A 15576-nucleotide genomic window follows, 5' to 3' on the forward strand; every position below is an offset into this window, starting at 1 on the left:
ATAGAGTAAGATGGATGATGAGCAGCTGATCTGTGGTGGGTGGTGGATGGAGAAAAGCTGACTTCTGGCCAAACTTCCAGTCTGGCCAGACAGGGGACATGAGAGCCTGAGGGTCCAACATCCATCGGTAATGGGGGGTCAGACAGGTGGGCAGTCAGTAACTCGGAGGAAGGCAGAGAGATGGAATTAGTTTTACTGCATTTATGTAAAACAGAAAATATAAAACATTATCAGAGTGTGGCTAATGACTCCGGCAGATCTTTTTTTTTTTTTTTTTTTTGGCCCAACCACCACCCCCCCTCTTCGGAGGACAATAATACTTTATTTTTATTTATTTATTTATTTATTTATTTTTATTTTTATTATTTTTTTTTTTTATTTATTTATTTTTAAATATATATATTTTGTGTGGATATAGTTGTGGGAGTTCAGGGTTGGAAGGATCGGAGTGTGAGGTACAGGAGGGGGGTACAAGGAGAAGAAAAAAACTAAACAAAAAACAAACAAACAAACAAAAAATAATAATAATAAAACACACATATACATAAATATACATACATATTAATACATACACATAAATGCATACACACACACGCACAGTTACTTCTATTCTATTGTTTTTTGCAAAAATATGTCATGTTACGGATTATGTCATGAAATGCCTACCACAATGGAGGCAAGAAACCGCCATCATGCCCCTGCGATCCAGAGGCAGATAGGGAGGAACCCAGTGGACCCAGACCATCCACAGCCCATTAGGAGCCCAGAAGACCCGCGGCCACACATCCCGATGGTAACCATGCGCACACCCCAGATGAGGACGGGGGAGACTCCAAACGAAGCCCCCATGGGCAAAGAGCAAGAGTCCAGAGAGCCAAAGGAAGCGAGCAGCCCACCCCCCCGGCAGGCCAGCATCCCCTGCACGAGCCGAGCATGCGGCCCCCGAGATCCCAAGCACCCGGGAACAGCCCGACACCCGGCAGGCGGGCCAGAGACCACATTAGGGCATCCGGCCATGCACCCAGGGACCCACGGACGCCCACCCCCCCAGGGACGGCAGTGACGATCGGCGGAGAGCAGCGTGGAGCGGTAGGGAGGGCAAAAACCCGCCCTCCGCAACCATGTCCCACAGGTGTCCAGGCTCAGTCAGCCCCGAACCCAGGACCAACTGTTCACGCACACATGCGCATTCACACACCCGTCACACACACATCCGTCACACATACACCCGTCGCACACGTGCACATTCACTCACAGACCAGTCACACACACCAGTCACGCACACCAGTCACACACACAGAACATACATACCAGTACAGAGCCAGCGGCAACCTAGGGAAGCAGCCAACCCGGCCCCGAACAACCACCCAACCCACACCCCAGGTAGGGTGCACGAAACCAGGATGTGAGAAGACCTGACCCCCCTCCTCCCCCCACCCAGCATGTTGCAGTGATATGAATGTGTATAATGAGAAGAATGAACGAAAGCTACAGTGCTGTTAAAATTGGAGGGACAGCTGTAATAAGAAAACTGAATAACAGCACCCAACCACACTGCCCCCCCAAAGGCCCTCAATGTCTAAAATGCAAAATAAAATTGAGGAGCAGGGAGCACCTGCCCCCCAAAACCCTATGTGTAATATGATGTGTGTAAGCTGTATGATGAGTTTGTATGTGTAATGCGATGTTAGACTGAGTAGGAGTCGGGGGAGGGCCAGGAAAGGACCGAGGGGCAGAGGACTACCCCCGGAGGAAGAGAGCCAACTACTGCTGGCTCACTAGGCACCCCAGTTCCATACACCCAACCGCAGTACAGGGAAGGCAAGTCCAGGGTGTAGAGCGGCTACGGCCCCAGGACACCGCCGCTCTGCAAGACAGCGCCCCCCCCCCCCCACACTGCAATACAACATAAATACACATCCCCACTCACATACAAAAGACAACAGATATTACACACACGCACACATACACGCACACACACACACAGACACATTTACAATAAACATCCCACTCTTTCTCATACACACACACACAGTGGTCCTGAGCCCAGGACCAACCGGTCTTAAGTGGGAGACTGCTGCTCTCCCACCTGAGCGCCCCTACCTCCCCACAGGGAGGGCACCCAGAATCCCGGAATGCCAACCAGACACCCCAGCACGGACCAAACCACCACCCCCCACGACGGCACGCCCAAGAGAGGCACAGACCCTCCCCAGCGCAGGGAGGGACCCAAACAGGCGACAGACGCCCACGGGCACCAGGGCCCCGGACTCCGCACTCCGACCGCCACAGGGGAACCCAGCCAACTGGACAGGGCCAGCACCCACCACCATGGGCCCCCCGGACCCACACCCCAAGACCACAAGAGCATACATCCAGGCCCCCCCCACCAACAACCAGGGCCCGCACACAGAAACCACCAAGCGGCAGCCACCGTCCCCAGTCCAAGAGCCATCAGACACCCGAATCCCCCGATCCCCCTCCAGCCACCTGCCGGACGCACCAGGAGACACGACTACAGCCGCCCACCCCCATCATGTGATGGAGCTGATCAGTGGGAACCAGAGAGATTCAAATGTAGCCAATTGTTTTTTAGAGGTTGCAGACATTCTTTCCAGACTAATGTGGTCTAAAAGTAAATTTCTATAGTGGTTTATGCATAAATCATTTTTTGATTTCCACTTCATGAGGATAGTTTTCTTAGCGATGCATAAGACAGTGAGAACTATGTGCAATATATTTGTTTCCATGTTTAGTTCACTTACATCACCTAAAATGCATAGTTTGGGTGAAGCTGGGATATTGCAATTAAACCAGGTAGATAAGTCTTCACATATCATCTGCCAGAATCTCTGAACAGGCATGCAAAACCATATAGCATGTATATAATTCTCAATATGATTGCCCGAACAGTTAGTGCATATATTTGTTTCTCTAAGGCCCATTTGGAACATTCTATGCCCTGTATAATGTGTTCTATGGAGAATTTTGTATTGTATGAGTTGTAAATTTGGACTTTTCGTCATTTTGAAATTGTTTAAACATATCTGTGTCCAAAAGTTCTTATCTGGGTTCATGGAGAGATCTCGATCCCATTTTGTAATTGGGAGGGATATTGAATCATTAATTTTGGATAATAACTTATATATTTTTGATAACAATTTAGGAGTATAGAGATTCATGAACTCTGTTATCAATACAGGGATTTCTAATGTTAGATTATTTAAATTAAATCTTGCTTGTATGATGGACCTCAATTGTAGATACTCCAGAAATTTGCTACTGCTAATTTCGTATTTTAAAATAAGATCTTCAAATGACATAAAGGTCCCCTCCTGTATAACATCTCCTAAATTCTTAATTCCTTTCTCTTGCCATTGTGAAAAATTAATAACTGTTTTTTTCTGACATATATCTGGGTTGTTCCAAATGGGTGTCCTTTTACATGGTATTAGTGAAGACTTAGCTATCTTTAAAAATTCCCACCAAGCTGTCAGAGTGGTGTTTATGTTTAGGCTTTTAAAGCAGCTATAGTGTTTAATACTGGAGCTAATGAAAGGTAAGTCAGAGATTTTCACTTTTCCACTGAGTGTTTGTTCTAGGTCCAGCCATGGGCTGCCTAAAGGGTTAGATTTGATCCAACTTGTAACATATTGTAATCTATTGGCTAAAAAATAGTGATAGAAGTTTGGTAGTTCTAGACCACCATGGCATTTTAGCTTCTGTAAAGTCTTCAAACTTATTCTCGATGTTTTATTTTTCCATAAAAATTTTGAAATGTTTGAGTCTAATGACTTAAACCAAGCAGCAGGAGGTTTATTAGGGATTAATGAAAACAAATAATTGATTTTAGGTAGAATCAGCATTTTTACAGTAGCAACTCTCCCAATAAGAGATATTAGTAGAGATCTAAATAAAACAGCCTAACTAAAGGCAGAGAGCCAGAAGGTGACATAGACATGGAGGCACCCTGAAACACTGGCATCCACCCTCTCCACCGTCCACAAACCTGAGTGACTGTGTGCAGTGGGAGAACAACAGCACCAGCATCTCAGTTTACCACAATACCCTCTGTCCATGAACCCCTGGATCTGCAGCCTTATCTAAAGGGAATAACATTAATTACCAAAAGCTAAACTAAACAAGTAAGTTTTCAGTCTAGACTAAAAGATTGAGACTGTGTCCGAGTCCCGAACATATTCGGGGAGATTATTCCAGAGTTGAGGCACTTTATAAGAGAAAGCTCTTCCTCCTGCAGAGCTCCTCTGAATTTTAGGAACTACTAAGAAACCAGCACCCTGAGATCTAAGTAATCGTGGTGGTTCATAACAGGAGATGAGGTCTCGAAAATACTCAGGAGCGAGTCCGTGTAGGGCTTTATATGTTAACAGGAGAATTTTATAGTCTATGCGGAATTTGACTGGAAGCCAGTGCAGTGCTGATAGGACTGGACTAATATGCTCAAATTTTCTAATTTTAGTAAGGACCCTGCCTGCAGCATTTTGAGCTAGCTGAAGTATATTTAAGTTACTGCCAGAACACCCAGACAGTAGCGCATTACAATAATCTAGCCTTGAGGTAATGAAGGCATGTACTAATTTTTCTGCGTCATGCAGTGATAGGGTGTGTCTTAGCTTGCCAATATTACGGAGGTGTAGAAAAGCTGTTTTAGTAACATTAGATATGTGTTTATCGAATGCTAGATCTGAATCTATAATAACTCCAAAGTTTTTAGCTGCTGAACCAGGGGTGACGGAGAAGTTGGCCAGATTTAGCATTAAGTCTGATCATTTATTTCTAGCAGCTTTGGGGCCTAATAGGAGAACTTCTGTTTTATCACTATTTAATAGGAGGAAGTTGTGCGACATCCATGATTCATCATTTATCCTCACAAACTGATAACGATCGGTTAAGTATGATTTATACCATGATAAAGCAGTTCCAGTCACATCGACCATGTTCTCTAATCTTTCTGGAAGGATATTATGATCTATTGTATCAAAGGCTGCACTCAGATCGAGAAGTACCAGTAGGGAAACATAGCCTTGGTCGGCGGCTATGAGCAGATCGTTTGTTATTAGGGCCCGAGCACCGAAGGCGCAGGCGAAGCCTGCACCGGAGGTGCAAAGCCCTATTGTTTTTGGAAGGATTATTATTATTATTATTATTAGGGCCCGAGCACCGAAGGCGCAGGCGAAGCCTGCACCGGAGGTGCAAAGCCCTATTGTTTTTGGTCCGTTTATTATTATTTTTATTTACAAACTTCGCGCCCATTTTTGAGGCCTTTCCGATACTCGAAAACTCTTGCATTTTGGCACAGACGTCAAAGCCGGTGAAAAATTTTAAATTACATTGTTCACAGGTTTGGGCGTGGATCAGGAGCTCTATAGCGCCCCCAAATGTTGCCAGTGGCCGGGATAAAGTTTGTCCAATGTGCACCAACTTTGGTACGCTCATTGACCTCATTATACCGATCAAGAATCACTTGGATTTATTTGACTCCGCCTAACAGGAAGTCGGCCATTTTGGCAGGAAGTCGCAAAATAAAAAGTTTCCCGTGGTGTTTTGGGTGGGTTACGATGTTCGAAAACTCATAAAATTTCACAGGCCTATTGGGCATAGGCTGTACTTTGATGTAAAATTGGAATTTTTCATATTCATAATTTATCAGCTCTCTAGCGCCACCTATTTTATATGACATTTATAGAAAGCTCTTAGCCTCTTCTAAATTAGCAGACCCAATAATGCCTTTAAATGATTTTGAGAAATGTAATCATTTTTCTAATGTGGTGCTAAATGACTCTACAGCGCCCCCTATTTGGTTTAGGCTAATAAATTAGCGATAGCTGTCTCAAATTTTCCCCAATGTTCAAAATTTTTGGTAGAAACATAGATATTACGATGCCACACATAATACCCAATGGCATGTATTATCTCCGCCCAACAGGAAGTCGGCCATTTTGAAAAATGTTAAATTTTTAAACATTTTTCACATACTCATTCGAACTCCTCCTAGAGTCTTTGTCAGATTACAACTAAATGGTCTGTGGATAGTCTCCAGACATACGTGGTGCTAAATTGCGAAGGAATAGTCGATAGCTGAAACGATGACGTAATGGCGGGCAATTGATTTAATGTAGACACAACACTAAACCAAATAGAAACATTAGCATGGTCAGAATACAGCTGCTTGGAAATTCATAAAACTTGGCAAAAACATAAAATACATCATTACACACATTTTCAGTGTTGATATGATTGATTCCGCCCAACAGGAAGTCGGCCATTTTGAAAAACGTGCATTTTACACACATTTTTTGCATACTTTGTCGAACTCCTCCTAGGGAATTTGTTGAATACTCTTGATATTTGTCAGCAATAAACTACTACCATCCGTGATGATAAATTGCGAAGGAATAGTCGATATCTTAAACGAGGACGAAATGGCGGACAGTTGAATTGCTGGAGATACCCCATTAAAATAGGAAGTAAATACATTCTGGTGTTGGTAGGTGTTTGAGGAGGTTAAAAAGGTTGAAAACTCTCGAAAATTTACAGGCCTGCTTGAATTAAGCAGTACTTTCATCTGAAATTAAAATTTCTTGTATACGTATTTCATTGGCTCTATAGCGCCACCTAGGTTTCAATGCATATTTGACATTACGGGAATGCTCAAAACCTCTTGAAAATTGACAGATTGCATAAGACCTAAAAACACTTTACAAATATTTTGACAATTTTTTCATGTATAGCTAGCAGACTCTACAGCGCCCCCTAATTCGTTTGTTTAATAAATTAGCTGTGGATGTGTCAAAATTTGTCTAATCTTCTCAAATTTTGGTAGGATCGTAGATAGTATGACCCTGCACATATTTGCAATTGGCTTGTATTAGCTCCGCCCAACAGGAAGTCGGCCATATTGGAATTTGTAATATTTTTACAAATTTTTCACAAACTAATTTAAACTGCTCCTAAAGTCTTTGTCAGATTACCTCTTATTTCGCTGTAAATGAACAACAGACATATTTGATGATAATTGCCAAAGGATTAGTTGATCGGTAAAACGGTGACCCAATGGCGAGCAATTGAGTCACTAGAGACGCAACACTAAACCAAAGTGAAACCATGACACGGTCAGAAAACAGATTATTGAAAATTCATGAAACTTGGCAAAAACACAAAAGACATCATTACACACATTTTCAGCATTGGTAGGACTGACTCCGCCCAACAGGAAGTCGGCCATTTTGAAATATCTGCATTTTACACACATTTTTTGTGTACATTGTCAAACTACTCCTAGCAAATTTGATGAATTCTCTTGGTATTTGGTAAAAATAAACATTGAACATATCTGATGATAAATTGTGAAGGAATAGTCGATATCTCAAACGAGGACGAAATGGCAGATGGTTGAATTTTTGAGATGCCACATCAAAACAGGAGATCAAAACCTAGGTAATGCCAGGTGTTTTGAGGAGGTTATAACGGAGAAAAACTCACAAAATTTGACCAGCCTGCTTATCTAAGGCTGTTCTTTGATGTAGAATTAGAATTTCAAATACATGTATTTTAACAGCGCTATAGCGCCACCTGTATTTTAAATGGATATTTCACATGTTTATTTGGATAGAAAACTCTTGAAAATTGGCACGGTACGATTTGCGCTGTTGTGCGAGGGCCCTACGTCCCCCTGTGACAGGGGGACAACTCGTTATTATTATTATTCCGGACACTTTCGCCCATTTTTGAGGCATTTCCGATACTCGAAAACTCATACAAATTGGCCTAGGCCTCAAACTCGGCGAAAATTTTAAAGTTCCATAGAGGCTGGATTTTGGCGTGGTTCAGGAGCTCTATAGCGCCCCCAAACGTCGGCAGTGGCTGGGATGAAGTTTGTCCAATGTACACCAACTTTGGTACGCTCATTGACCTCCTCATAAAGAACAAGGATCACTTGGTTTTATTTGACTCCGCCCAACAGGAAGTCGGCCATTTTGACAGGAAGTTGCAAAATAAAAAGTTTCCCGCTAAGTTTCGGAGGGGTTAAGATGTTTGAAAACTCCTAAAATTTTACAGAGCTATTTGGCTTAGGCCAAACTTTGACCTTAAGTTGGAATTTCGTAAATTCGTGTTTCATCAGCTCTCTAGCGCCACCTATTTTATATGACATTTATAAAAAGCTCTCAGCCTCTTGATGATTGGCAGATTCAATAAGTCCTTGAAATGATTTAGAAACATTTTGTCGTTTTTCTCATGTGTAGCTAGAGGACTCTACAGCGCCCCCTATATTGTTTATTCCATTAAATTAGCTGTAGCTGTCTCAAAATTTCTCCAATATTCTCGATTTTTGGCAACAACATAGAAAGTATCATCCCGCACATATTACCCATTGGCTGGTATTAGCTCCGCCCAACAGGAAGTCGGCCATTTTGAAATTTGTGGAATTTTTACACATTTTTGACGAACTCATTCGAACTCCTCCTAGAGTCTTTGTCAGATTATCTCTAAATTGGGTGTGGATAGGCTCCAGACATACATGGTGATAAATTGCGAAGGAATAGTCGATAGCTGAAACGATGGCGTAATGGCAGGCAATTAATTTAATGGAGACGCAACACTAGACCAAAGTGAAACCATGACACAATCATAACACAGATGATTGAAAATTCATGAAACTTTACAGAAACATAATAGACATCATAAGACACGTTTTTAGTATTGGCAAGACTGACTCCGCCCAACAGGAAGTGGGCCATTTTGAAAAAAGTGCATTTTACACACATTTTTTGCATACTTTGTCAAACTCCTCCTAGGGAATTTGTTGAATACTCTTGATATTTGTGAGTAATAAACTACTAACACACCTGATGATAAATTGCGAAGGAATAGTCGATATCTTAAACAGGGACGAAATGGCGGACAGTTGAATTGCTGGAGATACCCCATTAAAACAGGAAGTGAATACATTCTGGTGTTGGTAGGTGTTTGAGGAGGTTTAAAAGGTTGAAAACTCTCGAAACTTTACAGGCCTGCTTGACTTAAGTGGTACTTGGATCAAAAATTGAAATTTCATATATACATATTTCATTGGCTCTATAGCGCCACCTAGGCTTCAATGCATATTTAACATTACGGGAATGCTCAAAAACTCTTGAAAATTGTCAGATTCCATTAGACCTAAAAACACTTTACAAATATTGTGATAATTTTTTCATGTGTAGCTAGCAGACTCTACAGCGCCCCCTAATTTGTATGGTTAATAAATTAGTTGTGGATATGTCAAAATTTGTCTAATCTTCTCAAATTTTGGTAGGAATGTAGATACTATGACCCTGCACATATTTAAAATTAGATTGTTTTAGCTCCGCCCAACAGGAAGTCGGCCATTTTGAAATTTGCGAAATTTTTACAAATTTTTCACCAACTCATTTAAACTGCTCCTAAAGTCTTTGTCCGATTACCTCTACATTAGCTGTGGATGAACATCAGACACAATTGATGAAAACTGCCAAAGGAATAGTTGATTGCTTAAACGGTGACGTAATGGCGGACAATTGATTTACTAGAGGCGCAACACTAAACCAAAGTGAAACCATGACACGGTAAGAACACAGATGATTGAAAATTCATGAAACTTGGCAAAAACACAAGAGACATCATAAGACATGTTTTTATTATTGGTAGGACTGACTCCGCCCAACAGGAAGTCGGCTATTTTGAAAAACATGCATTTTACACACATTTTTTGCATACTTTGTCAAACTCCTCCTAGTGAATTTGTTGAATACTCTTGACATTTGTCAGTAATAAACTACTAACATACCTGATGATAAATTGTGAAGGAATAGTCGATATCTTAAACGTGGACGAAATGGCGGACAGTTGAATTGCTTGAGATGCCCCATTAAAACAGGAAGTGATTACATTGTGGTGTTGGTAGGTGTTTCAGGAGGTTACAAAGGATTAAAACTCAAGAAAATTTACAGGCCTGCTTCACTTAAGCGGTCCTTTGATCTAAAATTTTAAATTTCATGTATACGTATTTCATTGGCTCTATAGTGCCACCTAGGATGCAATTAATAATTGACATTACAGAAATGCTCAAAAACTCTTGAAAATTGTCAGATTCCAAAAGACCTAAAGACACTTTACAAATATTGTGATAATTTTTTTCATATGTGGCTAGCGGACTCTACAGCGCCCCCTAATTCCTTCGTTTAATAAATCAGCTGTGGATGAGTCAAAACTTGTCTAATCTTCTCAAATTTTGGTAGGAATGTAGATACTGTGACTCTGCACATATTTGCAATTGGCTTGTATTAGCTCCGCCCAACAGGAAGTCGGCCATATTGGAATTCGTAATATTTTTACACATTTTTTACGAACTCTTTTAAACTGCTCCTAAAGTCTTTGTCAGATTACCTCTAAATTAGCTGTGAATGAACATCAGACATGTTTGATGAAAATTGCCAAAGGATTAGTTGATCGGTAAAATGGTGACGTAATGGCAAGCAATTGATTCACTAGAGACGCAACACTAAACCAAAGTGAAACCATGACACGGTCAGAACACAGATGATTGAAAATTCATGAAACTTAGGAAAAACACAAGAAACATCATTAGACACATTTTCAGTAGTGGTAGGACTGACTCCACCCAACAGGAAGTCAGCCATTTTGAAATATCTGCATTTTACACACATTTTTTGCATATGTTGTCAAACTACTCCTAGGAAATTCGTTGAATTCTCTTGGTATTTGGTAAAAATAAACATTGAACATATGTGATGATAAATTGTGAAGGAATAGTCGATATCTCAAACGAGGACGAAATGGTGGACGGTTGAATTTTTTGAGATTCCACATCAAAACAGGAAGTTGACACCTAGGGAATGCTAGGTGTTTTGAGGAGGTTATAACTGAGAAAAGCTCACAAAATTTGATAGGCCTGCTTAACTGAGGCTGTTCTTTGATGTAGATTGAAAATGTCAAATATATACGTGTTTTTAGAGCTCTATAGCGCCACCTATACTTTAAATGAATATTTGATATGTTTAACTGTATAAAAAACTCATTACCACACACAATAATATCACAAAATTACTTTCACCGGTTTCTCGGTTTGGCCCGGAACGATTTGCGCTGTTGTGCGAGGGCCCTACGTCCCCCTGTGACAGGGGGACAACTCGTTCTAACTAAAGCTGTCTCGGTGCTATGATAAGGCCTAAATCCAGATTGAAATTTTTCATAGATCTGGTTTCTTTGCAGGTAAGAGCAAAGTTGTTTGGCCACAGCTTTTCTTAAAATCTTAGAAATAAATGGTAAGTTTGAAATAGGTCTATAGTTAGACAGTACACTAGGATCAAGATTTGGTTTCTTGATCAGAGGTTTAATTACAGCTGTTTTAAAGGCTTTGGGTACACACCCCAGGGTGAGCGATGAGTTTACTATCATTAACAGAGGTTTAATTATATCTGGTAGTACCTGTTTTAGTAATTTTGTGGGAACTGCATCAAGTGTGCAGGTTGTGATGTTTGAAGAGGAGATCATTCTCTCTAGTTCTAGCTGTGGAAGTGGGTTAAAGACTTCCAACCTAACTTCCTTAAAGTCCACTTCATGGAACACCACAGTAAAGTCCACTTTGACTTTACTGTAATCTTTGTTTACCCTCACTCTCCAGGCTAGCTATGTGTAATCTTGGGGTAAAGGCATGTGAAAATCTGGCATCAGTTGTAAGCCTGGAAAGTTCCTGCCTGAAAGAGCTGGACCTCAGTAACAACAACCTTCAGGATTCAGGAGTGGAGCCGCTCTCTGCTGGACTGAAGAGTTCACATTGTGAACTGCAGATTCTCAGGTTAGTACCTCTCTCAATTCATTACTAAAGGATAAATATGTTTGAACCAGTTTAATGTCACACTTTTATAAAGCAGTACTACTGATATTGTTGGACTTTGTTGAATTCTTTAATTATTTTCATTTAAATTTCCCACCGTATACAAACTCTTAAACTCTATACACCAGACAAGAACAACGCCGCGACCAACTCCTTTCTAGGTGCATTTTTATCTTTTAAAATCAGTACTAAGCATATAGCAGCATCTTATAGGTCTATAATAACAGATTTTAGCACCTGCTTTGTTTCTGTCTATACTTTATCATTCTTCTTTCACCCACTTCCTCAATGGTCAATACCCAGAGGACCACCACAGTGCAATTATTAGCTTTCATCAGTGGTCACTGGAACATGTAGACTTTCGTAACACAGTCATAATAATGTGTGAGTGGTGGTATTGCTGAAGCTTTTAATACATTTTTCTCTGAATGTGTAATCTAACGAGCATTTAATGTGCTTATAGAATTTACAGTTTGCTGTAGTATCAAATGATAAACATAAACCTAAATATATAGTTATTTAAACTTACTTTCTGCTGTCTGAATTTTAAATGCAATGTAATATAATTTTCCTTTCTCTCAACTTGCCTCTCTGATTTCCCTCTTTCTGTGCAGATTATCTGGTTGTATGGTCTCAGAGAAAGGCTGTTCTTCTTTGGCTGCAGCTCTAAGTTCAAATCCCTCCCACCTGAAGGAACTGGACCTGACCTTCAACCACCCAGGAGAATCAGGACAACAGCTGTTCTCTGCTAGACTAGAAGATCCAGGCTACACGGTCAGGTATGAACAACTGTTCTGATGTGTGTGTTTGTGGGTGTTGGTAAAAGTGGAGGATTATGTGTTATTGGTCTGGTTGTGCACAACCTGTTGAAAGTTAGCAAGCAGCTCCCCTCAATCTTACATGTAGTTCTGATATTGAACATGGTGTAAAAACAACCTCCATATTTTTCAGTTAAGGAAAAATGGAAAATATGAAAATCTGACAAATTTGCCAAATCTGACAAATTTGATAAATGGCATTTTATATGTGTAAACATCTCGAAAATTGTATTTATTAAAATAGTAATCCAAATAGCCAAGTGAATTAACTTAACTACCCTGCACTAGTGAAAAGTGTTTGTACACAAATCTGTGTGGAGGCATTTACCAATATGGCTTGGTCACAACAATCTGGAGCCGTCATGAAATCATCTGATGAGCAGGACTGATAGAACTCAAACACATAAATGGGCCTACTAAAAAAAAACTTAACAAGAGACTAGGTCTGAGAATGTCTGTCTAAAATAAATTTTTATAAACATATAAACATTAAAATGTAAGAATGCTTAAAACACTGTGAAAACTGTGTCGAACTCAGAAGCAAAAACTGGAGCTTAGAAAATTCACAAAGACACAAAAATAAAAACAAAGACTGTCTAAATTCAAACTGAAATAGCTTTCTAATAACTGCAAAGAATAATAAAGTAACTAAGTATATTTAAAAATATATATTTTTCTCTTTTGAATTTGCAACATACAATTTGTCCTTTTTATTTTTTACATTTTGATTGCAGTTTAAATTTTTTGGCACAAAATTCCTTCCATAGACTCTTCTGAATCTGTGGACTCATGAGCTGTGCAATTAAGTGTAAATGTTAGAGTCTGCAGCATTTGGAGCCAATTTTGCTTTTCCCTCGAGTTTAAGGCTGTAATTAAGCCTGGACAAAAAAAATTATATCGGTAATTATCGCAATAAGAAATGTTTCAATAACGTTGACATTATTTTTGTGCTATATCGATATGTATTTTTTACAGAATCTTTTACAGACAGACCATTTGTACTGACGTCAGTTCGAGCTGAACACAATAGGTCTCCTAACCTCCCACATAAGACACTTTTTCTTTACTGAAATTCCCACAAGTGCCTAAAACATTTGCACAGTACTGTATATTTAAAGTATTATATAGTTTTTGTGAGAGGAGGCTTCAAAGAACTAAATACAATTTTCAGACAGTTGTAGGTACAGATTTCCATTGCAGGGATGTTTAGCAGTTTTTCGGAGGGCTTCAAAGTATTTATATCGATATCAAAATGATATCACATCAACCGAAATTAAGGAATATATTGTGATATAAATTTTGGCCATATCGTCCAGCACTAGCTCTAATCATGTTGCCCAGCATGCAATTGAATTGCTCAACATTGCCATAACCCAGGGGATGATAGCTTGTAGTTCTTGCCTTTTTTACCCCAAGAATCTGCAGTAACTCTTGAATCAGGTGGGTCTAGAAATTTGAACCTTAGTCTGAGTGAATGTGCTCCAGGAATATATACACACAGAAGAATCTGTGCCATAGTTGCAAGCTACTTGTCTGGCTGACCGGTCATTGCAGACAAAAGAATGAGACATTTTAGTAAAATGGTCTGTAACCACCAAGACGTTCACACTCTTACCACAAGAGTCTTTTGCACTCCAAAAATCTATACAGACCAGTTCTATTGGTCGTGAAGTTCTCACACTATTGAGTGGAGCATTGCCTTCGGGCTCTGGGGTCTTACTCACTACACAGCCCTTACAGTGCTTGACATATTTCTTTATGTCTTGTTCCATGTCAACCCAAAAGAATCTCTGCCTTGTCAAGTAGAGTGTTCTGCTCTGTCCTTGGCATAGGTGTCAAGTAACAAAATAGAAATATTTGTTACCTTATTTAAGTAGAAATTTTGGGTATGTATACTTAAGTGGATTCATTTTTTATTTAGATGACTTTACTTCTACTCCTTCCTTTTTTACGCATTTATCGGTATTTTCTACTCCTTACATTTTTAAAAATAGGCTCATTACTCATATTTCATTCTGGCAACATAAAAAAAACAAACAGATAAATTGCATCATTAGGAAAGCTTGTGGTTGAATAACAAGTATAAACATATACCATTCAGACCCTCTTTTGGATTGTATTTGATCTATCCTACCTGTCCGTCACGTCAAACTCCAGCAAGAACAAAACAGATGCATGTAGCTTTATGGAAGGTGCTCGACAGGAAAGGAGCGAGATGTCACGCTCTGAACTGAGACCCATGAGAAAGTTTGTAGCAAGGAAGACCCCAATTATGTGTTGCCAGCTGCAGCGAGTGGCTTTGGAATGGTTGGATGTAAAAACAACCCTTTCGGAAAAGTAAACTGAATGTTTTCTTCAGTCAGTAATGGACAAGATATTGTAGTAACCTAGTGATGCACTAAAGAATTTGAAATGTTTGCTGTGGCTTGGTACTTGCCTATAAATGCCAAGGTTTGCTTGCTAGGTCTAGGCTATGATTCAGGGTTGAAATCTTGCAAGCAAAAGCTAATCCCAGGATTTCACTCCAATTGCCTGGCTGGCTCTGGTGCTAATTGAACCTAATCCCTGGGATGGATTTTTAATTTCTGGACCTGGATTACCCACCTTTAGCTACGCGTGAGTTTGGGTCATCCTTAAAGAACCATTCTAGGTTCCAAGCTGGCTAAGAGAGTAGGCAACACTGGCATCATAAGCAAAAAGCTTCTACTTTATTGTCTTAAGGCGCCCTGGCCCGCACATGTCATAAAATGTCATAATTAATATCTGTGTGTGTTTATGAATAATTATAGGCCCAATATAGACAATTAATATGCAGTATATTAAGTCTTAGAATCTCTGCCTTTCAGTTGTCTTGCCTATTTC

The 15576-nt window shown here is 40.0% G+C and overlaps 2 protein-coding genes and 1 long non-coding RNA gene across 4 annotated transcripts in view; 2 read left to right on the forward strand and 1 right to left on the reverse strand.

Annotated features, from left to right (window-relative positions):
- LOC125780488 (NACHT, LRR and PYD domains-containing protein 12-like) overlaps positions 1-15576 on the forward strand; it is a 543312-nt gene that overhangs the window by 407295 nt on the left and 120441 nt on the right. For both annotated transcript variants that reach the window (XM_049468296.1, XM_049468295.1), the window contains exon 11: positions 12511-12675. In XM_049468296.1, the coding sequence (XP_049324253.1) occupies positions 12511-12675 (165 nt within the window). The remainder of the gene's footprint in view (positions 1-12510; positions 12676-15576) is intronic.
- nek11 (NIMA-related kinase 11) overlaps positions 1-15576 on the forward strand; it is a 144096-nt gene that overhangs the window by 102160 nt on the left and 26360 nt on the right. The window lies entirely within an intron of this gene.
- Positions 1-15576, reverse strand: part of LOC125784807 (uncharacterized) — a 189483-nt gene that overhangs the window by 20049 nt on the left and 153858 nt on the right. The window lies entirely within an intron of this gene.

The sequence above is a fragment of the Astyanax mexicanus genome, chromosome 1 (assembly GCF_023375975.1).
Source record: "Astyanax mexicanus isolate ESR-SI-001 chromosome 1, AstMex3_surface, whole genome shotgun sequence".
Lineage (NCBI taxonomy): Eukaryota > Metazoa > Chordata > Actinopteri > Characiformes > Acestrorhamphidae > Astyanax > Astyanax mexicanus.